The sequence below is a fragment of the Podarcis vaucheri genome (assembly GCF_965113315.1).
Source record: "Podarcis vaucheri genome assembly, chromosome: 10".
NCBI classification, from domain to species: Eukaryota; Metazoa; Chordata; class Lepidosauria; order Squamata; family Lacertidae; genus Podarcis; species Podarcis vaucheri.
In genome coordinates this window covers 9,533,171-9,560,187 of record NC_138748.1, presented here as the reverse complement: position 1 = coordinate 9,560,187, position 27,017 = coordinate 9,533,171, and the positions used below count along the sequence as shown (strand labels likewise).

Below are 27,017 nucleotides of genomic sequence, written 5' to 3'. Positions count from 1 at the left end.
AATGTCTGTGCCTGCTTAGCAAAAGATATTAACACAATGAAAGGTCTGTTTTAACTGTTATTTTTTCTCACACTTCGAAAAGACTACAAATTTCCTACGTGAAAATGCCATCATGCTTGCGTGAAAAACAGTAACGCCAAATTCATTATTTCTTACTCCCCACTCCACCCCAACATTTAAAATTCATGCAAAAAAGCAAACTTTTTTGGACCATATTTTAAATTTAATTATACACAGGTTGACAAAAAAAAGGAAATGTATCACAAATAAAACTAACCATCAGATTTAACAAAAATACCTTCAAGTGGTACAGTAAGTGTTCGGGTGTTTGGGAAATATTACAAATGTTCATTTCTGGGGTACTTCAACCGGACTATGGGTACAACGTCTGTTAAAATGTCACTGTCAACTACAGAGCCATACAGCACTACAGTATATCAGTCGCCAAAGAGTCCTACGGTCAAGGTTTTAAAAATTTACCTTAAGAATTAAGTCCCCAGAGTTTTACAGTCACATTTTAAAACTTTTTTATTTCTTCAAATAAATGAAGCAGAACAGAAAAAAAGAGCGCTCTCCATTAAAAGGCTGCTGTTTAGAAAGTTATCCTTCCTATGTCTTACTTCTTAGTTCAAATTACTATTAATATCATTGATAGTATGGCCTGTATCTGGCTTGATCGGGATGGTGTGGTCCGGAAAGCTGAGCTTGAGAAGGCGGGCCTTGCATCCGCGGCGGCGGCGGCGGCCCCCGTGGAGCCGGCCACATGCCTGGACTCATCCCCCCCGGCTGAGTGAATGGAGGGCTGAGAGTTCCTTGGTCTTCATTGAACTTTGGCAAAGCGTTCGGGTTGTAGTGATGGGGAGGGGGAGCGTTTACATTGACCGGCGGGCCGCCGTGCTGAGGAGGGGGCGGTCCCGGCGGAGGATGATTCATATACGGTGGCAGCTGGGCAATGATGTGTCCGGGGGGAGGGGTGATGGGGGGAGGAGCGGAGGTCATGGGCGGAGGCGGAGCTTGGCTATACACCAGGTGAGGAGTGCCTCCAGCCTGGGGAGGGTGTTGCATGGGGTGGCTGATTGGCGGCGGCGGGGGAGGGGGAGGGGCGTAATGCTGCTGGGGCGGCATGATATGGTGGGGGTGGGACACCACTTGCTGGCCCTGGTACTCGGGGTGGTGGTGAGCAGGTGTGGGGGCCGGAGGCGGCGGTTCCCGAGCGCCGGAATTCGAATCGTCTTGGATGGGGACCGTGATCAGATTGCTGTGTTTCCTGGTCGAGATGCGGAAGGTGTCCTGGCTGACCGAGCGAGGGGGCGGGGGAGCCATGGACATCTCCGCCGGGGAGGCCCGGATGTCTTCGTGAGGCTTGTTGTAATGCTCGTGAGGGACGTGCTGCAGCGGGGGCGGCATCAGGATGTGCTGCTTTGGTGGGATGTGGCTGAGGTGGTGCTTATCGGGAGGCAGGATGAAGCGCTCAGGGATTTCGGCAGGAGGAGGAGCGATCGGAGGGTGGACCGGTTCCAGCGGGGGCCGCGCGACTGGCTTGCCGGCTCTCATGTGGCGGTGGTTGATGTGAGCCTGCAAGTCCCTCTGGGATAAATAGGTTCTCTTGCAACCTTGCACAATGCTACACATGAAGAGAGACCCCCGGACACACTGCTCAATTCGCTGCACGGATTCGTTACAGCTATATCGGGGGGGGGGGGGAGAAACAAGAAAGCAGTTTGCAGGCATTACTACGAGTTGTACAAGTTCATAAACAAACAATCATGGGGGACGGGAGGGACAAGATTAGCTGCTTCGTATTATAATATCAATCAATCAATCAATCAATCAATCAATCTTTATTACGGTCCAGAGACCCAACAAATCATTACAAATCAATACACAATTCATACAGCCTACCTCCAGGTTAATCAAGCATTTTGTTTAGAATATAGGGCTCATTTGTTCTTGCAACCACCGATAAAAACTTTGCCACTGCTAACGTTCTAGCATTTGTCCGGTCTTCCAGTAGGAACCTGACATAGTGAGCCTCTGATTTTCCCGGGAAAGATACCAGCAAAGGTAGTATCATTTCAGCCATGGCCTGCTCATATTTTGCACAATGCAACAAAATATGCTTTATGGAATCGATGTCTTGAGCACACGTATTATAATAGCTTATGTATACCTTGGAATAATTTTCTGAACATAATCTTTCTCCATTAATAACAATTTAAAATTTGTGGCAGGGATAGATTAGAAAGAAAGCACACTGAATTTTGCAAGGTAAAGTTTAGAACCAAACCCAGCCAGATGGGCGGGGTATACATAATAATAATAATAATCCCTTAACCTTGTTGCAGACTACTGTGTTGCCTGTCTAATATAATTGCTGGATACAACCCCTTTTGTCATGGGTAACTACAGATCCTGTCCAATTTACCAGCATCTTCCTTCCTCTCATCCTCAGTCAAGAGCTGAGTTACATGTTACCTCTTAATGAGGGAACACATGGAGTATAGTCGCATACAACTGATCACCAGAAAAAAGGAGCAGTGTATTTCCCCAACCCACAAAACTACACTCGTCAGTTTAACTTACCCTGGGCACATCTTGTCACCTTTTTTCTCATGCAAAATAGCACAATCATAGCAGAAAACATGCTTGCAGGGTATCTAAAAAACCAGGAAAGAAAACCACATGAGCAAATCAATGCTTTGCAAACTCTTCACTTTTAAATAGGATACTTTGCTTTGTTCAGAATAGATTCTTACCCAGCTATCAGGACTTTAAGATGTTTTGCACACTAATAAGCAAGTAACAGCAAGAACACTCCAAAGCATGTTGCTGAGAATAAAATTCTTACATTTAAAATGTCCACGAAGCTGCAGAGAAATTAGATACCTAATGGTACTTGTATTTCATACATTTCCTTATTATATAGGCTTCCCTTTCCATCTGCTGGACACTCTTTGGTTCTGCAAGTGCCTCCCAATTAAAATACATAACCACAATGTTAAGAATCTGGATTGTTCCATGTACGAAACTAAAACATCCAATATCCAGTACTAGGATTTAATTTTAACAACCCAGTTCTGAGAGCAATCTGAGCTTCTTCAAAGCTAATGACAAACTTCCATTAACTTGGGTACTCTATGGTTGGAGGAAACTGTCCACACCTAAACTACAATCCAAAAACATGATATGTGGGTTCAAATCCCCACTCAGCCATGATCCTCTCTAGGTGCTCTTGGGCCAGTCACTATCTCCCAGCCTAACCTACCTTGCAGTTCTTGTGAGAATAAAACAAAGTGGGAAGGAATAATGTATTCCAGCTTGAACTCCTTGGAAGAAAAGCAGGATACAAATGGAATACAAAATAAGAGACGAACAAGACCAATGACAAGTCTACATTCAGTTCGCTAAACTGGAAGAGCTTTCACACACAAAAAGCAAACTGAAATCATATATAGGTCAGCGTTTTGGAAAACACACTATTGAAAAAGAACATCAAAATATTTTTTCCATGCTATCTTTCAATGCGCTCCAGATTAAATTTAATAGGGCTCTGCATGATACAGAAGCAAGAGTGATTTTACAGCTCATCAGACGGGTGACTCAACTTACGCTGTGATTACATTCTAGGGATAGCGCCTACAGCCAAAATCACGTATAGTCCAAGCACACTGGCTTCAATGGTGGCTGGGATTGTCAAAGATTACCTGCTCCCCCCACCCAATTGTCTGCCCCTTTGCATATTTTAAAATTTTTCCCAAGCACGTAAAGCTGAATGCACACAAGTTAAATGAGCATATATTGTAAGTTAGCAGTATTGAGAAGACACAGCTATCCATATGACATAGCTTTATGATTGTGTTGAGTTGATCAATATAGTTCTGCTTACCATGCGTCCATACATTTTGATTGGCAGCCCACACTTGTCACAGAAATGGACTGGAGTATCATCCTTTTCTCCTAGTAAATTTATCTGTCAAAACGGCAAGCATCGTTTTTCATCAGCTGATTATCACAATACACTTGCATATTTTAAATGCATAGAAATCGACAAAAATCCTGGGTACGTTTTTCTGGAAGGTACGAAGCCCACTTTCTCTCCACCCCCCCAATAACTTTTGTGAACAGGACTAAAATTTCTATTCAGTTGTATTAAGTAATAGCAACAGATTAGGCACTATACGGTACAGTGATACCTTGGTTCTCAAACGCCTTGGTACTCAAACAACTTGGAACCTGAACACTGCAAACCTGGAAGTAAGTGTTCCGGTTTGCGAACTTTTTTCAGAAGCTGAACATGCTCCGCTTTGAGTGTTACACTTCCATTTTGAGTGTTACGCTGAGGTCTGTCTGTTTTTGCTATTTATTTTGGGTTTTTGTTTTTGCGGCTTTTTTTGTTTGTGTTTGTGACTGAGTGGAACCCAGTTCAGCTACTGATTGATTTGATTGTGTGACTGCAGTACATTGTTTATTGCTTTCATTTTATGGCTCAATGGTCTCGTTAGATAGCAAAATTCACGTTAAATGGCTGTTTTAGGCGTTGTTTTTAAACATCTGGAACGGATTAATCCGTTTTGCATTACTTTCCTTAGCAAAGTGTGCCTTGGTTTTGGAATGCTTTGGTTTTGGAACAGATTTCCGGAACGGATTAAGTTTGCGAACCAAGGTACCACTGTATTAAAAAATAAATTCCTGTTTAAAAACAACATTTTGACTTTATAATTTTTAAAGCAGAATGTATTTCGGAACTACGGAGTCAATTACTGAACCTTGAAGTCCCAGAAGAGGTGTCCGGGAAATCTTCTTTGATTACTAAACACATCACCACCTTTGCATTCATATCGTTCTTCTTCGTTGTAGTCAAATTCTTCTGTGGAGGAACAAACCAAAAATTTAGATCAACCTTGCTGGTAACTGGTTGTGGGTGGGGGTTTTTAGCTACACTCACACTGACACATGCCATTTTGTCATATGCTGAAAGGTTTAGGGCAGATAGAAGAAAGTGCATCACACGGCACATAGTCAAGCTATGGCTCTCGTTCCCCCAGGAGGCTGTGATGGCCACCAACGTGAATGGCTTTAAAAAGAGCATTGGACAAATTCAAGGAGAAGAGGACTATCAATGGCCTCTAGCCATGTTGGCCATGCTCCAACTCCACCATTGGAGGCAGGAATACTTCTGAACACCAGTTTCTGGGAACCACGTGAAGAGAGGATGCTCTTGGGCTCATGTTTTGCTCCCAGGTTTCCCGCAGGCATCTGTTTGGCCACAGTGAGAACAGTATGCTGGACTAGACAGGCCTTTGGTCTGATCCAGAAGGTTGTTCTTTTTGTTGGGAAGGGCACAACAAATTGGATAATGTTCTTGACTCGGCGGTTCTGAAGGGAAGATATGGAGGAGTCCCATATGACCAGAGATTATGCCACTGTGCATTGGGCGAGGTAGAATCCACAGAGCACATTTTACTGAGCTGTCCCAGCTACAACGATTTAAGACAGTATCTTATAACCCCATACTTACCCCAGCTCAGTTCCCGACAAAGAGGAAAGCAGACAGCATATCTGCTAAATAAGTCTTCTGGGAAAACAACTTTGTCAGTGGCTAAATTTCTTTTCCTGGCACTCAAGTGTCGGAAACGTATAACTGAATGCCTTGATGTGGGTTATCTGTGAGAGGTCTAGTACTGTGGCCCTACCTTATTTATGTACCCCTATGATGTTATAGTTTATAATTATTGTGTTTTATTTCTGACTATCGGTCGAATAAAGGATATTGATTGATTGATTGATTGATTGGATACTGACAAGCAGGCAGGGTGGATAAAAATAAATGATTTTTTTTAAAAAAATTTGATTTTTTAAAATTTAAATTGGATTTTTACAATAAAAAGCTTTTGGAGGAAAAACCCTTCTACAGATAGTTTTCTATTTAACTTACATTACAGTCAAAGGGCTATTCATCAGGAAATAAGAATTTGTTTTAAGTTTTTCATGTGTGCTAAAACTCAAGTCTAGGTTTTTATTTTAATTGTTTAACCACATCAGTTAACAAACATGGATGCATATGCTATAATGTTATTGTTTTAGTTAAATGAATTGTTTAAACTGTTATTAAGGAAATGATTATTTTTCTCCTTCCAATCAAGTACAGCAGAAAAGTTGTCCAAATATAGTTAACCCTCATGATAATTTCATAATAATCTATGTATTTCTAATTGTACAACCAAAACAGTAATTTTTGATATAACTGTAAAAACTACTCTGAAAATTTATTATTCCAAAAATGAAACCTTCATCTGGTTGTAAATATTAAGATTATGCAAACAAGAAAGAGTCTTTCTGTAAAAAAAATGATTTAAATCAAGTCTTACTGACTAGTGATTTAAATCAAATCCACCTTGCTTTTGCCCCATGGACCCTTCAGCTTATCTTTTGCAAACTGCCAATTCTGAAATACCTTTTATAAATGGCAAAAGCTGCTAAAGCCTTTTGGAATTATGATACAGCTTCTCTCTTACCTTCTTCACCAGCCTTTGATGGCAACCTATTCATACTTCTCGCAGGACGAGGTGGTGTAGGTTTAGCTTTGTTTGTTTGCTTAGAGATTAGCTTTATAGGGATGCGTCGACGAACATCAAGACCTCCCAATGATCCGGAACTATTTGTACCTTGCAAATCATTGTCTATGTAAAAAAGAAGAAGATATGTATCTGTTCCGATTTATCCAAATGCTAAAAAGAATTTTTACCCCTTCAAATTGACCCAATATTCACAGATGAGCACAGTTTTCAAGGAGTTTCTACAGAATAACAGGCTATAAAAACAATGTAAAATTATGATTAACCAGCTCTCTCTGACACTAGACTCTCTACTGAAGAACGGATTTATGTTTAATAGTACTAAAAAATGTATTCACCTGGTGCTTCTGTGGGAATGATTACAATAGCAAGTGACAAAATCATGCTTTAATAGATTACCTTTTGCAAACAGCAACCACAATAGCTAAGTCAAACCAAAGCATTTATTTGTAGTGTGGCATAGCCAAAAAAAGGCCCAAATTAGACAAAACTCACCACATGGCAAACATATTCCGAGAGTGTACTACTTCAGACTAGAAAGGGAAAACATTCTGTTTGAAGTTTCACACACACAAAACTCCCTACATATTAAAAATGGCAAGGAATAGACTATAACTCCACCCTGTAATGCAGTTTTCTACATTTTAAAAAATGTTTGAAGCATCCCATTACATTTCCCCAATCCAACACCTCAACCTGAAGGCGGGGGGTCGCCCAGATGTCATAAGACTGAGAAACAGTGAACATCTGGTTTATAACTGATCAAAAAAGATTTGCTCAAATACTGTCAATTTAAGGTCAAATAATTATACAGCATTAACTTTACTGGAAGGGACATGGGTGGCGCTGTGGGTTAAACCACAGAGCCTAGGACTTGCCGATCAGAAAGTCGGTGGTTCGAATCCCCGCAACGGGGTGAGCTTCCGTTGCTCAGTCCCAGCTCCTGCCAACCTAGCAGTTCGAAAGCACGTCAAAGTGCAAATAGATAAATAGGTACCGCTCTGGCGGGAAGGTAAACGGCGTTTCCGTGCGCTGCTCTGGTTCTCCAGAAGCGGCTGTGTCATGCTGGTCCCATGACCCGGAAGCTGTACGCCAGCTCCCTCAGCCAATAAAGCGAGATGACCCCAGAGTCACCACGACTGGACCTAATCCCAGAGTCGGCCACGACTGGACCTAATGGTCAGGGGTCCCTTTACCTTTACCTAACTTTACTGGAACAACAGAAAATATCCTTTAACGATTGGCAGATTTAATACTAACTACAAAAACAAGGGGAAGTATTCAAATGCAGGATTATGCTAACAGAAATAGTTCTGTAAAGCAGGGCAAATCACTTCCATCAATTCCTTCTATTCAATACAGTCTTCCATCACCGCCACCCCCTCCCTACCTAGAATAGTATGGAATATAGCAAGAGGACTGCACTTGATAAGGGTATTGGTCAAAATGGGGTGCCTTGCCTTGTACTAGCAGATTTTCTTTTTAAGACAACTATTATGAATTATAGCTTTAAAAAATATTAGACAAGGTTTCCTTAAAACTTCAACAAATATTTCTCCTTGTTTTTTTATCCTGAAATACCAGTGCAAGCCTAAAGCCTGAAAATTAAAACAAAATAAAGGAATAGGAACAGTAACTAGTAAAAGAAAATGTCACTTTCTTTAAAGGCAATTGTGTTAAATAAGAGTCAATTATTGAAGCATCATCAGCATATCTTCAATGAGTATTTGACAACAGTCAAATACTCAATCAATTAACATTATTTGACTTACTGCGCGAATCATAAAACAAGCAGACTTCAAAAATTTTGTAAGACACTTCCCATCTCAGTATGTACTTTATTTATAACAGTATAATTTTTATCACACAGATTCTATATGTCAAGCATACATTTTTGAAGGCGGGGAGAGTAGTTTTATAATGTTTTAATATTATTTCTAATTGTTTTAACTTGGAGCTACTTTTGGACCTTACTGCGAAACCATCTGGTGAAGGATAGTAAAAGGTAAAATGACGGCGCTGTGGGTTAAACCACAGAGCCTAGGACTTGCCGATCAGAAAGTTGGTGGTTCGAATCCCCGCAACGGGGTGAGCTTCCATTGCTCAGTCCCAGCTCCTGCCAACCTAGCAGTTCAAAAGCACTTCAAAGTGCAAGTAGATAAATAGGTACCGCTCCAGCGGGAAGGTAAACGGCGTTTCCGTGCGCTGCTCTGGTTCACCAGAAGCGGCTTAGTCATGCTGGCCACATGACCCTGAAGCTGTACGCCAGCTCCCCCGGCCAATAAAGCAAGATGAGCGCCGCAACCCCAGTCGGTCACGACTGGACCTAATGGCTATAAATTCAAATAAATGAATGAATATAAACAGGTAAATAGAACCATTTCTGAATATCCTCTCATGAAGAACTCTGCATTTTGCAAACCATTGCCTTTAAGAAAAGTTAGCATAGCAAAGTTGCTAGGTCAGATCTCCTCCTCAAAACTCAAGTTTTCTGTGACACCTTTAGCTTAACAAACCTGGTTCCCTGTCAGATGTTTGCTGTGGCCAATGGGGAGTTGTAATCCAAAACATCTGGAAGGTGCCAGGTTAGTCCTAATTCCCAAATGAGATAAAGTTGAAGTAAATGTGACTGCATTCCTCCCTGGTTACTCTGGCCTCTTATCCAATCTCTCCTTGTTGTCTGCCATGCTGTAGAACAGGCTTCCTCAAACTCGGCCCTCCAACTGTTTTTGAGATTACAATTCTCATCATCCCTGACCACTGGTCCTGCTAGTTAGGAATCATGGGAGTTGTAGGCCAAAAACCTCTGGGGGGGCCAAGGTTGAGGAAGCCTGCTGTAGACTATGAACTGCTTGGGAAGGGACCAGTCTTTTCTTGCACAATACATGACGATAAAAACTGAAGTGACGCTTTTCATTTTTCCAGCTTCATTAGCTGAAAGAACTCTGCAAATTAGAACTGCTTCTCTTCTTCACCCTCTGAAAGATGTAATCTTACTTTCAAAGAGGATTTCCTGTACTTTTCACCTGTACCTCTCTAGACTCAATTCGGAAGCAGCTCAGTGGTTTCAACAGCAAGGAAAACAGGAAGAATCTTTGGAGCAGTTACCGCATCATCACAAATCAAACTACGGTAACAGAAGGCTCATCCAGACTTCCTTTTTGTGCCCCATTTCTAGGCCACACTTTAAAGCTCTATGTCTGAGTACTTTCTCCATGAACACCTGCTCTTTGCTGCTGCATCAGAGCAAACAGCAATCCACAGAAAATCCAAAATACTCCAATTCAGTGTTAAAGAGTGGGTTTTCCTGGGGGTAATGGCAGGGCAAAATAAACAAATAATTGCTTGGCTACAGACTGAGAAAGTACAGACTTGTGCCTAGAAAGCAAAGGGCAATAGGTAAATGTGAATAAGCCCAAAGTTATTCAAATCTAGAGTGTATAATGAGGAATCATCTCATCAGACACGCAGTCTATTCTGTTTGTTAATTCAGTCCTATGTACAAAATAAAGCTAAACTCTGATACTAGAAACTATATATACATGTAAAGGTGTTGAAGAAACTAATAATCGCCTGCAAATTAGGCCACTTACAGTACAATTCTAGCCAAGTATGCTCAGAAGTAAATCCTACTTAATTCAAGTGGGATTGCTCCTAGGTAAGTAGGGTGAGGATTACAACCAAGTATTCCAAGTAAAAAGAGCAAAACATACAGAAAAATTCAATGAAGGGTTAGCATTTCTCATCTCTCCCACTGTATAATGAAGTAAGTGGAAATCAACCCAAGGTTACACATCTGAGACTCTATTATTCTATCTAAAACTTTGAATTCTATTAAAAACTTTGACGTGCTTTCGAACTGCTAAGTTGGCAGGATCTAAATTGCACCTGCTTCTAAATAATTATTTTGTTCCTTTGTTATAATAGATCCCAATCCATATCAGATGTGTATCACTGCAAGTGCTTCAAACTAGAACTGATCCATAGTTTAAGCCCACAGCAAATGTTCCTAATTTTTTTATTATTATTGCATATTTATTCTACCCTTCCTCCCAGGAGTTCTGGGTGGCCATCCCCTCCTTTACTACATTCCCACAACAGCTGTGTGAGCTAGGTACAGGTAAATGAGAATGGCCAGGAGTCACTCAGTGTGCTTCATAGGTAAAAGGGGATTTGACCAGGGTCTCCCTGGTCCTAGCCCATCTTTACACATAAGCTGACAGTGACATATTCAGAAATACATCTTATAACTCTGTGATGGATTCAGCTTTGTCCCCAGCCAGCATGACTAATGGTCAGGGATGATAGGAGTTGTAGTACAGCAGCGTATGGAGGAGCACAGACTCCTCAACTGCTTTTAATAAATTCCAATATGGCAAACAAAATCAGTAGACCTATGAGAAGATGCAGGCTTTAAAAGGGCATGAGCAACCTAACAGGTAAGTGTTTCACAAACTTGATTCTCCAGCTGTTTTTGGACTACAACTTCCAGCATCCCTAGGTAGAAAGATGAGTGGTCAGGGATGATGGGAACTGTAGCCCAAAAGCAGCCGGAGAAACGCTGCAGTAGATCAACAGCTACCAATGTTTACACATTTTACTTCATGAGAGATAAAAGGAGTTTCTATCAATACTCTCTATCTAGTAAAGTTGCTTAACCCTTGCCTTGTTTTGTTTGTGTTTTTTGTTTTAAAGCAGCAAGAATTTTAAAAATAATTTTATTGGCTTTCAATTACAATCCAATTACAACAATACCAATTTATAATACAATTATTAATACAAATCATTCAAATACCAAATTATACGATTTAGATAAAGTGGCTCTCCGTGTGCGGGATTTGATGGTTTGCTTTATTTCTGTGTTCCAAAATCTTACTCATTTCCATTACCTTCTGGTCACCATAATAATCCCTTTTACAACAACTGCGACATGAATAACTCCTATTCGTGTTGAATGATTTATGCTTTAAAGCAGCATGATTCAATCAACAACAACAAAAGCAAGCTTAGCCCATTAAGCAACAGGGACACTTTTGCAGGCTGCCCCTGTCCGATTCAAGCTGTTGCTTCCCAAACTCCTGTACTACCAACTCTAGATAGTACTTCTAACTCATGGGGTGGGGTGGGGAATCAGAGGAAGCCATGTTTGCCCTGCTGTGCAATTCCAACCAGACATTTCACCACAAAACCCTTAACCAGTAACCCCCCCCCCCAAAAAAAACCCCTGCTAACCTTTGGTTGATCTATTTAACATCCTTTTAAAATGTGGGTCTTTTCTTGGGGGGGGGGTGTTGTTTATTGGGTTGTTGCTTTTATTCTGATTATATATGTTGTGATATTTTCTGTGAACCACCCTGAGACCTCTGGGTATTGGGAGGCATATAAACTCCATAAATTATTATCATTATTTTCAGAGTCACGTTCGACTCACATGTAGCGGGGAGTGTGGTGATGGTGGGGAGATGGGCTACTACTTCCATTTGCACGTACAGAAAACGGGCCACCCAGGGCCAGATTTAGGTTTGATGAGGCACTAAGCTACTGAAGGTAATGGGGCCCTTTATATGTCCAGCTGTCCTTTGTCAACAACAAATTATTGCCTTTTTGTGTTGAATATATGCTATATGGTAACTTATGGACCATTTGCACACAACAAAATATGTATTTTATCAAAGTTTAGGACTTCTGCTTTGCCGATGATTGCTCTCGGATGCTCGTCTCGGAGTTCTGAGGGGTGAGCACTCACCAAAGGGGTGAAAGAGGGGGGCTTGCTAGGCTTCACAACCCCCAAAAGGCCCAGAAGGCCTTTCTGCATCTAAAAGGACACACTGTGGAGTTGGAGGGGTCTCTGGAGTTGAAGGAGACCACAGATGCCCAAAACAGCGTTCCCTCCCCACGGAGAGAAAGCCTGACTTCGGGAGTGACCCTGCGGCTGAAGCTCCAAAGAAAAGAGGCGTCTGGTATTTGCAAGCACGGTCGGTCCCCGGAAAAAGCTATCAAAACACAGGTAATTAAGCATAAATCATATGGCAGCCAGATGCTTCTTTGGGCTGGAAAGCTGTACAAAGTTTATTTGCTTTTTATCTTATATTTTGGAAATGCACATTCAGGGGTTTTTTTTCTTTAATTTTTTGGGGGCCCCTAAGAGAATGGGGCCCCTAAGCTATTGCTTGTTTAGCTGATTCTTAAATCCAGCATTGGGGCCAGCGGGGAAGCCCCTTTCCTTGATGCTTTTCATGCGGAAGGAGGAAAGGAGCTTCGGGGGGCGCCTGCCCTGCTATAGAGAGCGCGAAAGGGGAGCCACCCCAGTTAGGAGGAGGCCAGCCTTAAAGCCCCGCTTCCTCCAGAGGCGGCCCAAGGCAGCGCCTCGCAAAGCTTGTCAAATAGAGGCGAAGCGGGCAGGTCAGCAGCACCCCCGCCCGCCCCGTCGGAGGACGGCGGCCCGACATGGGCCTACTTGGGAGTAAGGGCCGCGAGCCTTCGCCGCTGAGGGGAGTGGGGCGTACTTGGGAGTGAGGGCCGCCAGCCTTCGCCTCTGAGGGGAGCGGGGCCTACTTGGGAGTAAGCGCCGCCAGCCTTCGCCTCTGAGGAGAGCGGGGCCTACTTGGGAGTGAGGGCCGCGAGCCTTCGCCTCTGAGGAGAGCGGGGCCTACTTGGGAGTGAGGGCCGCGAGCCTTCGCCTCTGAGGGGAGCGGGCGGCCTAGCGGAGTCTGACGGCCCCCCGCGGCCCAGGCAGCGCCAGGCCTCGCGTTTCGAACCGCTCCGCCCTCCCGCTCGAAACAAGGCCGCGGCCCTCGAGGCCCCGCCGCCCTTCTCCGGCTACCGGTTCCGCGTCGGGGCGGAGACGGAGCGGGAGGCCGCCGCCGGGCGGACGGGGAAGCTGCGAGGCTCCGGCTTCGCCCGCCCGGTCCTCCGCCCGCTCCCCAACTCACCATTGTGGTCCATGGTTCGGTGTAAGGTACTCTGGGACAGGAAGTCGCCTCCGGGCCACAGGATGGGCGGGACCGGAAGCGCGGGAGGCGGCGGGGAACGTAGAGGTGCGAAAGCAGAGGCGAAACCGTTCGCCGGAAGGGCCGCTTCCTGGTTCCTTCGGGCGGGAATGTCCCTCGGCAGTGCCATATAGGGAGTGAGGGAACGGAATCCGGTGCAGGATTTGAACTCTGAGCAGTGGAAGGAATAAGAGAGGGGAAAGATAGGGTGCTGCAAAGGGGGGAGAGAAAACACCATGGCAAATGGGACAGGAAGTCGACAAAACAGGAGAAAGATCTTATTATGGATGGGAATGTATATGTGAAATTTGTGGGAATTTAATAGATATATCTGGGGAAAAGTAAGCGACGGAAAAAAGCATTTTTAGTGCAAACTGTGACTGGGTAGCGGCTGGGTGTCTCCTTCAAGAAGTTTGCAGCAGAGGCAGCATGGATGTTTGCGCTCCCTTGGTCATGTGCTGCATGCGAAACTTGAAAAGTATGCGCCGCTGGACAAGCTGCTGTAGTTATATTGTATTTAAATGAAATGAATGAACTGGAAAGTGAAAATAATGCGGCAAAGGCCGTTGCTTCTTAAGGGAAACGCGGCTTAAGTCCTTCTACAAATTGCCCTGCAGATGTCAACAACAGAGCATCCTTGCCGTGGCTGTGTCTCAGCGAAGGCGGCTTCATCCGTAGCAGCTCCGTCCGACTCTTGAGCAGGAGGACCGCGTGAGCATGGCTCGGTTTTTCCAGCCCAGCGTCGTCGCTCCAAACTCCAGTAAACTCCAATAATCCCTGCGGCCCGTTGTGTGCAGAATTCAGATATTTCCACAATTATTATTATTTTGCTTTTTAACAGTTTATCAACAACATGCTTTTACGCCCTCCTTGCCCACGGGACCCGAAGCGACGCGGCCTCGCGTCTCCGCCTTATCACCGCCATACGATGCCCCGTTTAGACGAGGGCTGCTCGGGCTTCCGAAGGAACCCAGCATTCGCAGACCTTGCGTAACTCTACACTATTGGTAAGTCTAAGGCCGACCCCGCTGAGACGCCTGACATAAGCTCTAACTGGGGATCTCCCGTAGATATACCAAAGGCTAGACGTGTATACTACTTCGGTCCTGACTTGACTTCGCTTCTTCGTTATATTTAACGCTACCTCCGCCTTAAACCCGATCGGTAACTTTCCGCGGTAACTCCCAATGCAAAAAGAGAGAGAGAGAAAAAAATGTCGAGGTAATAAAGGAGCAGCTCCTTAAAAAAAATAAAATCGGAAATCGAGGCTGTTTGCTCCCTCTCTACTTTTCTTGTTTCTATAGTCTCCCTCTCGTTTCGTTCAGGACGCTCGCCTTCTCTTCCCGCTGAAACCGGCTGCTCTCCGGCCCTACGGAAGGGCGGAAGGGCCAGAAGGGACAAGGTAGCGTTCTGTAGTGTTCTTCCACGGCTTGGAGGCTCGGGGAAGAATCCGCCGTCACATCCCCAAAGGAGCTTCTCGCAGGCTTTTTCTTTTTTTGCCTCTGCTGACGTCCTGGTTCTTTTCCCATCATCTTTCTTTGCTGCTCAGGACGTTTCTTCTGTTATTTGGAGGGGAGAAACTGTGTTTTGAGCACGTGTTTGCTCATCATTCTTACCCACCCCCACGAACGTTTAGGGCTATTGAAAGGCTCCTAAAGGTAAAGGGTCCCCTGACCATTAGGTCCAGTCGTGGCCGACTCTGGGGTTGCGGCGCTCATCTCGCTTTATTGGCCGAGGGAGCCGGCGTACAGCTTCCGGGTCATGTGGCCAGCATGACTAAGCCACTTCTGGCGAACCAGAGCAGCGCACGTTTACCTTCCCGCCGGAGCGGTACCTATTTATCTACTTGCACTTTGATGTGCTTTCGAACTGCTAGGTTGGCAGGAGCAGGGACAGAGCAACAGGAGCTCACCCCGTTGTGGGGATTCAAACCACTGACCTTCTGATCGGCAAGCCCTAGGCTCTGTGGTTTAACCCACAGCACCTAGTCGTACAATTTGTGGTGATTTCAGAGTCTCGTGCATTAATAGCAGCCTCAGCAAGTTGACAAGGGCATTGTGGCTTCTTAGGGCCAGCCCCACCCTGAGGCAAGGTGGGAGAACCTCGGGCAGCAGAATCCACAGGGGCAGCAGATCCTGATGTAGATCACAGAATCATAGAGTTGGAAGGGAAACCCAGACCAATGGGTGGGTTGTGGTGGTGATCATCTTGTCCAACCCCCCTGCGATGCAGGAATCTTTTTTGTCCAATTGCCTAACGTGGGACTCGAACTCGCAAGCCTGAGATTGAGTCTCAAGCTCTACTGACTGATTTATCCCAGGAACCCTTTCTATCCCCCATCCCTTTGTTCCTGGAGTGGATCTTCACTCACCGCTTCTTCTCTGGCAAGGAGAGGGGGCACTATTTTGTGGTTCGCCTCAGTTGCCAAAATTGTCTTGGGCTGGCCCTGTGTGGCGAACCAACGCTATTTTGGCATGAGCTTTCAAGGAGTGGAGCCCTTCATCAGAATAAAAAGAGTGTGTGGTGCTTGAATTGGTCTGTAGTACGCGAAGGCTTATGTGCAATAAAATGTATTAGTTTTTAAAAGTACTTTGATTTTGCTGCAACTGACCAACATAGTAGGCCCTCTGAAATTTCAGCCATTGAGACTCCAATCCGTTGAAACATGCAGCTCTGTTGAATCAGGATGTAAGGTTGTCAGTTCTGTTAGCCAGTTTTGGTATTTTTTGGTGAGGAACGACTTCAGATATGTATGCAAATAGTTTTTGTTTTGTTTTGTTTTTTTAAAAAAGCAACTTTGTGGTGAGGGCTCATTGGGGCAAAATCCCTTCTGAATATAGCCTGGCTTATTTTGACACTGCTATGAAGCTGTAAAATATGTTTTAAGTGTTTTATTGAGGTTGAAGTTACTGTAGCTATTGATCAAAGGGGATTTTTTTTAAAAAAACCCGATTGTTTGCAATTAATAGGATAATGCTGCAAGCTTAGCAAGATTAAAAGAGTTTGCTTTTTTCTCAGTTGTCTTATGTTTTTTGTTTTGCAGATGTGGCCCGATAATTTTTATTTGAGTAGTCAGTCCAGAGAAATCCTTCAATCTCCGCTAAGAAATCCAGTTGATTTGTTTCACTCTGAGACTATTGTGAAAATATGTGCTCCTATGGTTAGATATTCAAAGTAAGTGCCATTTTCAGATTGCTTCCTATTCCCATATTTTCGTGGGCTGTAATAAACAATCCCATCCAAGAAAATTGTACTTAAATTAGCTTAGCTGTGAGTACACACACAGCTTTATTGCGGTCCATAGTCCCAAAGTACACAGTACAGCAATGGAATATAGCAACAGTTATTGAGGTATAAGAGCGGTCTTGCTAGCCAGCAGAGGAGCTTTAGCTTTCACTTAGCTGTGAGTACTTCGTTCTGTTTGTTAATCACATTTTATCAAGGCTTTGAGCCAATGGGTCTACTTTGATGTGAATGCTAAGGACTGCAGCAACTAATTCAAGCAGGTGAGCAGTGACAGCAGCAGCAATGGGTTGCTAGAGTGGCTGAAGCAACTGTCAAAATTGATAATTTCTAAACATTGCTAGAGGCTTCTATACACATGAAGGCCGATTCACAGTCTCCTCTAGAACTTTATCAACAAAGAAATATGTGTTAAGTATTTTGCAGTTGCCTGCAGGATATTTCCAATTTTGACAATTTGGTGGGAATGTACTTTTTAATCAGAACTGTGCTGCACAGATGAAACTGAATGGTCATCTAATCTCTCTTTCCTTTAATATGGCAGCAGCTAATGCAGGAAAGACAGCTGAACTTGGTTATCAGAATGATGTCAAATAGTTGCCTCCCTTTCTTAGAAGTACAGTGTTACCTTGGTACTTGAACGGCTTGGATCCCGAACAAATCGGCTCTCAAATGTCGCAAACCCGGAAGTAGGTGTTCCGGTTTGCAAATGCTTTTCGGAAGCCAAACGTCCGACGTGGCTTCGCTTGAGTGCAGAAAGCTCCTGCAGCCAATCAGAAGCCATGCCTTGTTTTTGAACGGTTTCGGGAGTCAAATGGACACTCAGAATGGATTAAGTTTGAGAACCAAGGGACGACTGTACAGTTCCTGTTATGACAGTTGCTAACCTGGAGGGACTACAGTGGTACCTCGGGTTACAGACACTTCAGTTTACAGACTCCGCTAACCCGGAAGTAGTACCTCAGGTTGAGAACTTTACCTCAGGATGAGAATGGAAAGCACGTGGCGGCGGCACTGCAGCAGCGGGAGGACCCATTCCCTAAAGTGGTACCTCAGGTTAAGAACGGTTTCAGGTTAAGAATGGACCTCCAGAATGAATTAAGTTCTTAACCTGAGGTACTACTGTATAGTTTTTGGCTGGAGCTGAGTCCAGGCATGATATATAGGAATAGCCTAATTAAATTTTTATATTTTTGAGAAATCACATAAAATAAATGTTCCAGTTGCCACACAATGAAACGTAATGTGCCTCAGCCTGTTGAATCATATGAACATATAAACACAACTGCTAACTCCACAATACACGGTTTGAGAATGGCATTATCTTAACTTTCCCCCCCCACCCCCCTTTTGGCCACTTATGGAAAAAGAGCATTTGAAAGCCATTTTAAAAATTCATTCTCTTTATATGAGAAGTGATTCTGTTGCACTTAGTGTTGTTCGGAACAAAACACCAAAATGACATACATTTTGTTTACCCAAAAAGTGTTTTCATTAAAATTAGTACGATTTATTTCTCAGATCTTTTCGGTGTTTTTCAGATTGCCTTTCAGAACGTTAGTCCGGAAATATGACTGTGATTTATGCTACACTCCAATGATTGTTGCAGCTGATTTTGTCAGATCTGTAAAAGCTAGACACAGTGAATTTACTACAAACCAAGGTATTGTGTTTGCATTTCTTCAGATTCATTAGATAAAATGCAAGGGCCACTTTGTGCCCTTTTTGATGCTCCTTAAGCTAGGGGTCTGTATAAAGTCCTACAGTGTGATGTAGTATAAAGTCCTACAGTGAGAGCCAGTGTGGTGTAGTGGTTAAGAGCGATAGACTCGCAATCTGGGGAACCGGGTTCGCGTCTCCGCTCCTCCACATGCAGCTGCTGGGTGACCTGGGGCTAGTCACACTTCTCTGAAGTCTCTCAGCCCCACTCACCTCACAGAGTGTTTGTTGTGGGGGAGGAAGGGAAAGGAGATTGTTAGCCGCTTTGAGACTCCTTCGGGTAGTGATAAAGCGGGATATCAAATCCAAACTCTTCTTCTTCTTCTACGAAATTACCATACGGTACTTTTATTTAAGCTAAAGTCCTGTATACAATGAGCACTAAGACTGAGTTCTGAGTAAACATGCATAGGATTGCAGCATCACCAGAACAGTTGGGTTCCCACCTTAGTTCCGTGAAACTCCAGACATAACTATGTTTTGGAAATCACAAATTCTAACTGCCATGCAATAATGGATAAAACGCATTTTACTACCACACACATGGTGCTCCAGCCCATGGCATGTTGTTCCTCTACCAGAAACAGTGTTCTATGGCACTAGGAGAGTGGAGTCTGTCCCCTACATAGGTTTGCATTTTTATGAGGCTTGACTGCTTGAGTAAGGACATGGAATTATAGATGGTTGTTCTGGCATAGCAGGGAACTTTTGTGGATCATGTTTCCAGCTTCTCCCTCCCCACTTTCTTCACTTACTTATTATTATTACAGTGGTACCTCGGGTTACATACGCTTCAGGTTACATACGCTTCAGGTTACAGACTCCGCTAACCCAGAAATAGTGCTTCAGGTTAAGAACTTTGCTTCAGGATGAGAACAGAAATTGTGCTCCGGTGGCGCGGCAGCATCAGGAGGCCCCATTAGCTAAAGTGGTGCTTCAGGTTAAGAAGAGTTTCAGGTTAAGTACAGACCTCCGGAACGAATTAAGTACTTAACCCGAGGTACCACTGTATTTTGAAAAATTATCAAGACTTCATGATTTACATCCTAAGATAATTGAAATAAATTTGTGGAAGGAAAGTTTTCCATTTTCTCCCCCTCTTACAGCCACCTGCACCCCCTGAAAACTTTCCCAGAGGCTCGTCCTGACCAATGTAGCATGTGGGGGGCAGGCACCATTCCTGCAGAAGGGAAGAACTGCCCAATTTTGACCTGAACCCTGCCCACTTTTCAGTGATTTCTCCCTCTCTCAGCAGATCCCCATCCCATATTGTTCAAGATCGTCCCTGACCCTTTGGTGGCTGGCAGAGCTGGGGTGTGTGAGAAAAGTTTTCGTCCCATGGATATCCTTAAATTAACCCTTAAATCTTAGAATCAGACCCAATACATTGTATGTGTATATGTGGTGTATTTTTTCATTATTATGAAATGTCATTTTATCAGGTGATCGCCCTCTGATTGTTCAGTTTGCCGCTAAAGATGCACACGTTCTAGCAGAAGCTGCTTGTATCATCAGTCCCTTTGCCGATGGCGTAGATGTAAATTGTGGCTGTCCACAGAGGTAAAATTTTAATTTTTTTAAAATAATATTTTATTAGGTTTTAACAATAAAAGAATTTTTTAAAAAACAATAGGAAAGACAAAAAAGATACAAAGTTATAAAATACAAAAATACAGACATTAAACACAAAAAAGAAAAGGAAAAAAACCACATATAAAAAAGACAAAAATTCCCTCTTTCTTAATTTCTCCTCTTTGGTTAACTTATTTTCCTGACTCCCTCTCGTCTCCCATTTTTGTATCCCTTTTAAAAGTTGGTTCAGCAAATTCATGTCCTGTTAATCTATCTGTTATTAATCCAATCTTACATTTTACCTTGTTGCTAAAACCCCTGCAATTCAATTCAATGTCCTCAACATTCAAAAATTTTGAACACAGAGGTAAAATTTTAAGAAACTTAGGGAGCAATGAGTAGACTGCACATTTTAACTTTTTTAATTTCAGGTATTTATATCCTGCATTTCTGGACATAAACAATTAAAAGATAAAACACAAGAAAAAACATCACATTGCTATTACAAAATGTTAAAAGAGCAGTCCAAAAATAATACACAGCCTAGCATCATTTGCATAAAATGGATTAAAATGCAGATTTGAACAATAAAGGTACAGTTTAAACCGGTAGAGCTGCAAAAATAGAGCTACCACTGAACAGGCCTGCCAGCCTAATAGATCTTAATTGTGTGCCTACAAGCAGGGTCTCTGAGGCCAACTGTTCTGGTCCCGTGGGATAACCAAGAGCCGAGGTCCGAGTGCTTTGTATTAATATAGGGTTTAAACTAGTGTTGCCATATTTCAAAAAGTAAAACAAGTGAAAAGCTGTTGAGCTTTGAGGTTTTTTTAGGAAGACCCCAAAATTGTTGAGCCCCCCCCCCAAAAAAAATCATAAAAATTGTTGAGCTTGTTTTAGGAAACCTCCCAAATTGCTGAGCTTTTTTAAGGGAAACCCAAAATTTGTTTGACGAACCCCAAAGTTGTTGAGCTTTCTTTTACAAAAGCACCAGAAAACCAACAATTTTTCAACTGACTTGTCTAAGATCCAGGACAAAGCACTGCCTTTCGGAAATTCCCCAGGACGTCAATTCTGCCTCTGAAATCCCAATAATGTCCAGGAGTATCCAGACGTATGGCAGACCTAGTTTAATCCTTCTATAACAAGGGGAACTTGTTAGAATATTAGTCTGGATTTCCTGAAACCCTCATGTCATTATTTTGCTTCCTCACAAGAATGAGAAAAGGAAAAATTAAGCCATCTATTCTAATATGCAAACATTATTTTGCTATTTCAATTCAAGGTGGGCTATGGCAGAAGGTTTTGGTGCTTGCTTAATAAACAAACCAGAACTGGTGCAAGAGATGGTGAGGCTGGTAAGAAATCAAGTGGAAAACCCCATGTTTTCAGTATCTATTAAGATAAGGTAAGTTTTGATACCACCTACATAAAAAAATACATTAAAAGTGTAATTGACCAAGTGTAGAGGAAGTTCCTTACTTGTCACTCAGCCAAACCTACCTCTCAAAACCTTTGTCAGGATAAAAAGAAAGGGGGGGTGTTATTTCATTAATTTATTAATTACCTTTCACATAAAGTCTCAAGACACCCTAAAAGCAAACAATAACAACTAAAATAGGTTAAAAACATTTAATTAATGAGTTGAAATATAATTCTTAAATTTTTGAACATTCCCCATTTGTTCCTTGGTTCTCAACTCTGTGCCATTTTTCCATGCCATTCAGATAATACATGCTGAATTTTGATGTTTTTGTTACTTGTAATGCTAGGATTCATGATGACCTAAAGAGAACTGTAGACCTGTGTCAAAAAGCAGAAGCAGCTGGAGTGTCCTGGATTACAGTCCATGGGAGAAATGTAGAAGAAAGACACCAGCCAGTACACTATGATGCAATTAAAATAATTAAACAAAGTACGTCTATACCGGTTATAGCTAATGGTGACATTAAATCTTTAAAAGATGTGAAGGACGTTCATCAAAAAACAGGAACAGATGGTAAGAACAACTTGTGGGCTCATTTGGGCTCTGCCCTCTCAATAAATGGGAAATATATGTGTATATTTTATCCCTGGCATTAAACTTGAATTGTTTGCAAGAAAAGAGTTAAGATGGAAGGTAGTTTTAATGGATTGGTTCACTTAGTATCTATTAAGCAATGTTTCTAAAGCTACAGTCCTACGACCACTTACCTGGGAGGAAGTCCCATTGAAAACTGCGGAATTTACTTGCAAGTAAACAGGCATAGGATGGCACTGTTAAACTACAATTCTAAGCAGAGTTACTGAGGTGTAAACGCCATTGAACTTGGGAGCAGTTACTTCCAAGTAAACATGCATAAGATTTCACTGTAATAATAATAATAATTAATAATTTTTATTTATACCCCGCCCTCCCCAGCCAAGGCTGGGCTCAGAGCAGCTTACAAGCAATAATAAAAACAAGTTGAATGATTACAACTTAAAAACAAAATTAAAATACAACACTAAAATATTGAAACATTAAAATATTAAAATGTAGCCTCATCGCAGGAGAAGAAGGAAAAGAAAAGAAAAAAGAAAGAGAGGGAGGGAATCAAATTGGCTCCAAGCCAAAGGCCAGGCGGAACAACTCTGTCTTACAGGCCCTGCGGAAAGAAATCAGATCCCGCAGGGCCCTGGTCTCATGAGGCAGAGCGTTCCACCGGGCCGGAGCCAGTGTTGATAAGGCCCTGGCTCTGGTTGAAGCTAATCTAACATCCTTAGGGCCTGGGACCACTAGGGTGTTGCTATTTATGGACCTTAAGGTCCTCCGTGGGGCATACCAGGAGAGGTGGTCCCGTAGGTACGAGGGTCCTAGGCCGTGAAGGGCTTTAAAGGTCAAAAGCAGCACCTTAAATCTGACTCTGTACTCCACCGGGAGCCAGTGCAGCTTAAAAAGCACTGGGTGAATATGCTCCCAAGGCAGGGACCCCGTGAGGAGCCTGGCTGCAGCATCCTGCACCCGCTGAAGTTTCTGGGACAGCTTCAAGGGCAGCCCCGCGTAGAGCGAATTACAGTAGTCAAGCCTGGAGATGACCGTCGCATGGATCACTGTAAGAAAAGTAAATGTGTGAATACATAAAAGTGTAGCATACAGGGAGGTCAAAAAGTAAATATGTGAACTAGAACAGAGTGGCTAAACATAAAATATGCATATATCAACTGTAGCAGATGGAAAGGTTATCTGGCAGCCGTGTGGGAAAGTGATCTTGCGACAGAGATTATCGCTTTATTTTTCACTGCGAAAGAACTGAGGACAAAATTAACTTTAGGTCAGAGTTATAAGTATGTTAATAAGTACGGTTGTAATTGAAAGCAAAAAAAAACCTGTGTTCACAGTATTTCTAAATTGGACCGATGTGGGGCTGAAATATATTTAGATGACCTAGGACTTAATTTGGCTCTGTACAGAGTTAGTACATGCTGGAGACTCAAAGTGCCTTACAAAAATTTCCACTGTGTTGCAATACAGTCTTATGCATGTTTGCTTAGAAGTAACTCCCACTGTTTTCAATAGAAATTGCTCACAGGTAAGTGTTTGAAGGGAGTGCAGCTGTAATATCTGAAGAAGCAGTCCCTTTTACTTATTCATCTCCCAAATTACATCCTCTCTTCCCATTTCCAGTCTGTTCCATCTTTCATTTGTTCTTACTTTCTTTCCCTCCCTCCCTCCCATTTAGACGTATAACCAAAGCCTTTTGTTAAAGCCCTGCTGACAAAAATGCCACTGTCATATTATTAGACTTGCAACTTCTAAGGGGATCTGATTTAACTAAACTCCCATGGTAATGTGTCCAACACAGGGCCTTTAAACAAATAAGATAAATTATGTGCAGTTTTATTTTATTGTTTGTATTCCTTTCCATGCTAGGTATCATGGTTGCTAGGGGGCTTTTAGCCAATCCTGCCATGTTTGCAGGCTATGAAGAAACGCCTCTGCAGTGCCTGCAAGACTGGGTCGATATTGCTCTTGAACATGGGACTCCTTTTGCATGCTTTCACCACCATTTGATGTACATGCTGGAAAGGATTACTTCAAAGCAAGAAAAGAAAGTTTTCAATGTTTTATCAAGTACATCGGCTGTTTTAGACTACCTTAGAAATAACTACGGTGTGCACTAACTTTAAAATATAAAGACTTCAATTTCATTGTTCTACAATGGGATGTTAAACTCAGAATATTTTATTTTTCTATATGAAAAATGTTTTTGTCTCTGAATTGTTCTTACCGGAGTCCCTCAGATGAATGTATTTACAATGTTTTAACATGTTCTTAATAATAAAGCTGTACAAATGTCACATTGGACGCAGTCGTGCCTGAAATTATTAAGGTCCATGCAATATCATTTCACGTCGACATTCGTTTCAATAGGGTGTACTCGAGACCTGTAGCTAATAGCCAATTTAAAATCTTCAGTGATCATTTAGTTACATATACTTCCTTCAAAGTGATATCTGTAAGATTTTTGGAATCAAGCACTCCTTTGGTGTCCTACGTGTATCTGACATGGTATACATGTGGCTTATTAAACAATGGAATAAAAAACGGTTGAAAAATACATTTTACTAAGAGATTTGAAAAAAGATGGTACATTTAAGTGATCTGAGGAGTTTCAATGAGAAAGGATAGGGATAGAAATTTCTGCCCTCCTGGCTGATAGATCTGTACCAGGGCAGTCATGGTGGTATGAAACCCAGGCCTTCTCTATATATCCGAGACATAGAACTTTTTAACCCAGGAAAATCTCAAAAGTCGGGGGTCGTCTTATACGGCGAGTATATCCCAAACTCTATATTTTAACTGGACTTACATCATAGGAGCCTACACAACACAAAACACTGTTGCTGTATGTAGGTTTTCTTTTGTTTTTTATCTTATCTTATATTTTGGAAATGTACATCCAGTTTTTTCCCTTTAATTTTTTTAGGGGCCCCCAAGAGTGTGGGGCCCTATGCCAGGCTTCCTCAACCTCGGCCCTCCAGATGTTTTCAAACTACAATTCCCATCATCCCTAACCACTGGTCCTGCTAGCTAGGGATCATGGGAGTTGTAGGCCAAAAACATCTGGAGGGCCGCAGGTTGAAGAATCCTGCCCTAAGCTATAGCTTGTTTAGCTTATACGCAAACCTGGCACTGTATAGGGCGGTATATAAATTCAATCAATAAGTAAAATCAATAAGAATAGCCGGCGAATGCAGAGGCTGTAACTTTTAACCCAGGCATCCCCAAACTCGGCCCTCCAGATGTTTTGGGGCTACAATTCCCAACATCTCTGACCTTTTTATGAATGGGAGGGATTTGTGGTGGAAAAAAAGGAGAGAGCCTGCTTTTGATTTCTTAACTGCAGTTAAGCGGTTGTTCTATTTGTTTCCACCGACCTCTTAATAGCTTGTGGGCTCAGTTGCCATATACCAGGCATAGGCAAACTCGGCCCTCCAGATGTTTTGAGACTACAACTCCCATCATCCCTGACCAGTGGTCCTGTTAGCTAGGGCTGATGGAGTTGTAGTCCCAAAACATCTGGAGGGCCGAGTTTGCCTATGCCTGCCATATACCGTGTACTCCAACTTCAGTGGTTTGCATTACTCAACTGGATGGGGATCAGTTACAGATAGGTAGCCGTGTTGGTCTGCCATAGTCAAAATAAAAAAATTCCTTCCAGTATCTGAAGAAGTGTGCATGCACACGAAAGCTCATACCAAGAACTAACTTAGTTGGTCTTTAAGGTGCTACAGGAAGGAATTTTTTTATTTTGGATGGGGATCAGAAATTCATGTTGGCGTGTAGATAATGACACTTGCCTATTCCAGTTTTCTGGTGTAGGTTTTTTATGGTAGCTGTAAATATTTAATAATATGTTCTGCCCTCCAGATGTTTTGAGACTACAACTCCCATCACCCCTGACCACTGGTCCTGTTAGCTAGGGATCATGGGAGTTGTAGTCCCAAAACATCTGGAGGGCCGATTTGGGGATGCCTGTTTTAAACCGTGCCTCCCTTGCACGAAGAAAACTAGCAGGCCAGGCAGGGGGCTCCTACCACCTCCCTGGGCCTGCTGCTTTTCTCCTGGCAAGGGAGGCCTGCTCGCTTTCCGCCCCGGAGCGGGAAGCCGCGTTCTCCCCACGCCACACCGAGCGGGGTCCGCCTCGGTCCCCTCACGCCCAGCCCGCCTTCCCCGCCGGGCTCGGGCCTCCTCTCGAACAAAAGCGCCGCCGGGGCTTCGAGCGTCGGCGAGGCCTCCCATTCGCTGCCAGGCCCGCGCTCCCCGCCTTCTCCCCACCCGCTCGGCCCGCCCGCCCGGCCTCCTGCAGCCGCGGCTCCCTTTCCCCTCCCTTCCGTCGACGACTCGCGTGTGGCGGGCAGAAAGCGCTCGCGGAGCTGCGGGTCGAGGCCGCGGGACCCCGGAGGACGCCTCGCCCCCTTCGGGTGATGAAGGCAGGAGGGAAAAGGCCGCAGCAGCAGCAGCGCCTCTTTGGAAAGCGGGGTAAAAGAGAGGAAAGTTAACCCGGGGTCCGTCCTTCCCCGCCCCCCCCCCGCCCAACGGCTGCAGAGGCTTCCCCTCAGAAATGGTGGCGGAGGGGGATTTTGAAGCGTGAAAGGGCCATGAGTATTGTGTACCCCGGGGTGGGGAAGGGGCGTGTTGTACCCCGGGGTGCGTGTGAGGAGAACGACACGTATCTTGTGGCAGTTACGGCGTGACAGAATCGGGTTCATCCCTTGTACTCCGGTCGACGAACTCGGGGGCGGCAATGGGGTCGTTTGAACGCGGACTGCAGGGCTTCCCCATATCCCATAGATCGCTCTCTTTGGGGAGAGGGGGCCGGGTCCCTTTTATTTTATTTTATTTTATTTTATTATTATTTTATTATTTTATTTAATTTTTAATTTTTTAATTTTTTAA

At 43.4% G+C, this 27,017-nt stretch overlaps 3 protein-coding genes and 2 long non-coding RNA genes across 11 annotated transcripts in view; 3 read left to right on the top strand and 2 right to left on the bottom strand.

Moving 5' to 3' along the window:
• Window positions 1–201: 201 nt before the first annotated feature.
• On the bottom strand, window positions 202–13,709 carry CBLL1 (Cbl proto-oncogene like 1). Of its 2 annotated transcripts, none has more exons than XM_082239715.1 (6): window positions 13,508–13,709; window positions 6,516–6,680; window positions 4,767–4,864; window positions 3,887–3,970; window positions 2,584–2,657; window positions 202–1,684 (listed from the first exon to the last, which is right to left on the bottom strand). In XM_082239715.1, the coding sequence occupies exons 1-6, from the start codon at window positions 13,692–13,694 to the stop codon at window positions 646–648; spliced, it is 1,647 nt and encodes a 548-aa protein (XP_082095841.1). In that variant the 5' UTR covers window positions 13,695–13,709; the 3' UTR covers window positions 202–645. The 2 variants fall into 2 exon arrangements, with proteins under 2 accessions (XP_082095841.1, XP_082095840.1); XM_082239714.1 differs by having other exon boundaries at window positions 4,767–4,867; window positions 13,508–13,634.
• On the top strand, window positions 12,899–24,422 carry DUS4L (dihydrouridine synthase 4 like). 5 transcript variants are annotated; one of them, XM_082239855.1, is made up of 7 exons: window positions 12,899–13,038; window positions 16,608–16,738; window positions 18,349–18,470; window positions 19,969–20,086; window positions 21,381–21,503; window positions 21,868–22,094; window positions 23,988–24,422. In XM_082239855.1, the coding sequence occupies exons 2-7, from the start codon at window positions 16,608–16,610 to the stop codon at window positions 24,236–24,238; spliced, it is 972 nt and encodes a 323-aa protein (XP_082095981.1). In that variant the 5' UTR covers window positions 12,899–13,038; the 3' UTR covers window positions 24,239–24,422. The 5 variants fall into 5 exon arrangements, with proteins under 5 accessions (XP_082095981.1, XP_082095982.1, XP_082095979.1 ...); XM_082239856.1 differs by lacking the exon at window positions 12,899–13,038 and adding an exon at window positions 14,431–14,571; XM_082239853.1 differs by lacking the exon at window positions 12,899–13,038 and adding an exon at window positions 14,815–14,966.
• LOC309541767 overlaps window positions 15,135–27,017 on the bottom strand; it is a 26,011-nt gene continuing 14,128 nt past the window's right edge. Inside the window, exon 2 of the long non-coding RNA XR_014223908.1 lies at window positions 15,135–15,503. This is a non-coding gene — a long non-coding RNA (uncharacterized lncRNA). The remainder of the gene's footprint in view (window positions 15,504–27,017) is intronic.
• LOC309541795 lies at window positions 18,876–19,547 on the top strand. Its single transcript, XR_014223942.1, has 2 exons — window positions 18,876–19,094; window positions 19,133–19,547. It is a non-coding gene; the product is annotated as an uncharacterized lncRNA (long non-coding RNA).
• BCAP29 (B cell receptor associated protein 29) overlaps window positions 26,032–27,017 on the top strand; it is a 20,755-nt gene continuing 19,769 nt past the window's right edge. Inside the window, exon 1 of one of the 2 annotated variants that reach the window (XM_082239870.1) lies at window positions 26,032–26,135. In XM_082239870.1, the coding sequence (XP_082095996.1) occupies window positions 26,047–26,135 (89 nt within the window). In that variant the 5' untranslated portion in view covers window positions 26,032–26,046. Of the gene's footprint in view, window positions 26,136–26,448; window positions 26,601–27,017 lie in introns of those variants that run through there. The other variant, XM_082239871.1, reaches the window with a different exon arrangement.

Excerpts from the sequence above, each read along its gene's own strand:
- CBLL1 (XM_082239715.1), bottom strand. The coding sequence starts at position 13,694 with ATGGCACTGCCGAGGGACATTCCCGCCCGAAGGAACCAGGAAGCGGCC. Across the intron at positions 4,865-6,515 it reads ATCAAAGGCTGGTGAAGAAG|AATTTGACTACAACGAAGAA; the intron begins GTAAGAGAGAAG and ends CCTCCACAGAAG. Across the intron at positions 3,971-4,766 it reads ACCTCTTCTGGGACTTCAAG|ATAAATTTACTAGGAGAAAA; the intron begins GTTCAGTAATTG and ends CCGTTTTGACAG.
- DUS4L (XM_082239855.1), top strand. The coding sequence starts at position 16,608 with ATGTGGCCCGATAATTTTTATTTGAGTAGTCAGTCCAGAGAAATCCTT. Across the intron at positions 16,739-18,348 it reads CCTATGGTTAGATATTCAAA|ATTGCCTTTCAGAACGTTAG; the intron begins GTAAGTGCCATT and ends GGTGTTTTTCAG. Across the intron at positions 21,504-21,867 it reads TCAGTATCTATTAAGATAAG|GATTCATGATGACCTAAAGA; the intron begins GTAAGTTTTGAT and ends TTGTAATGCTAG.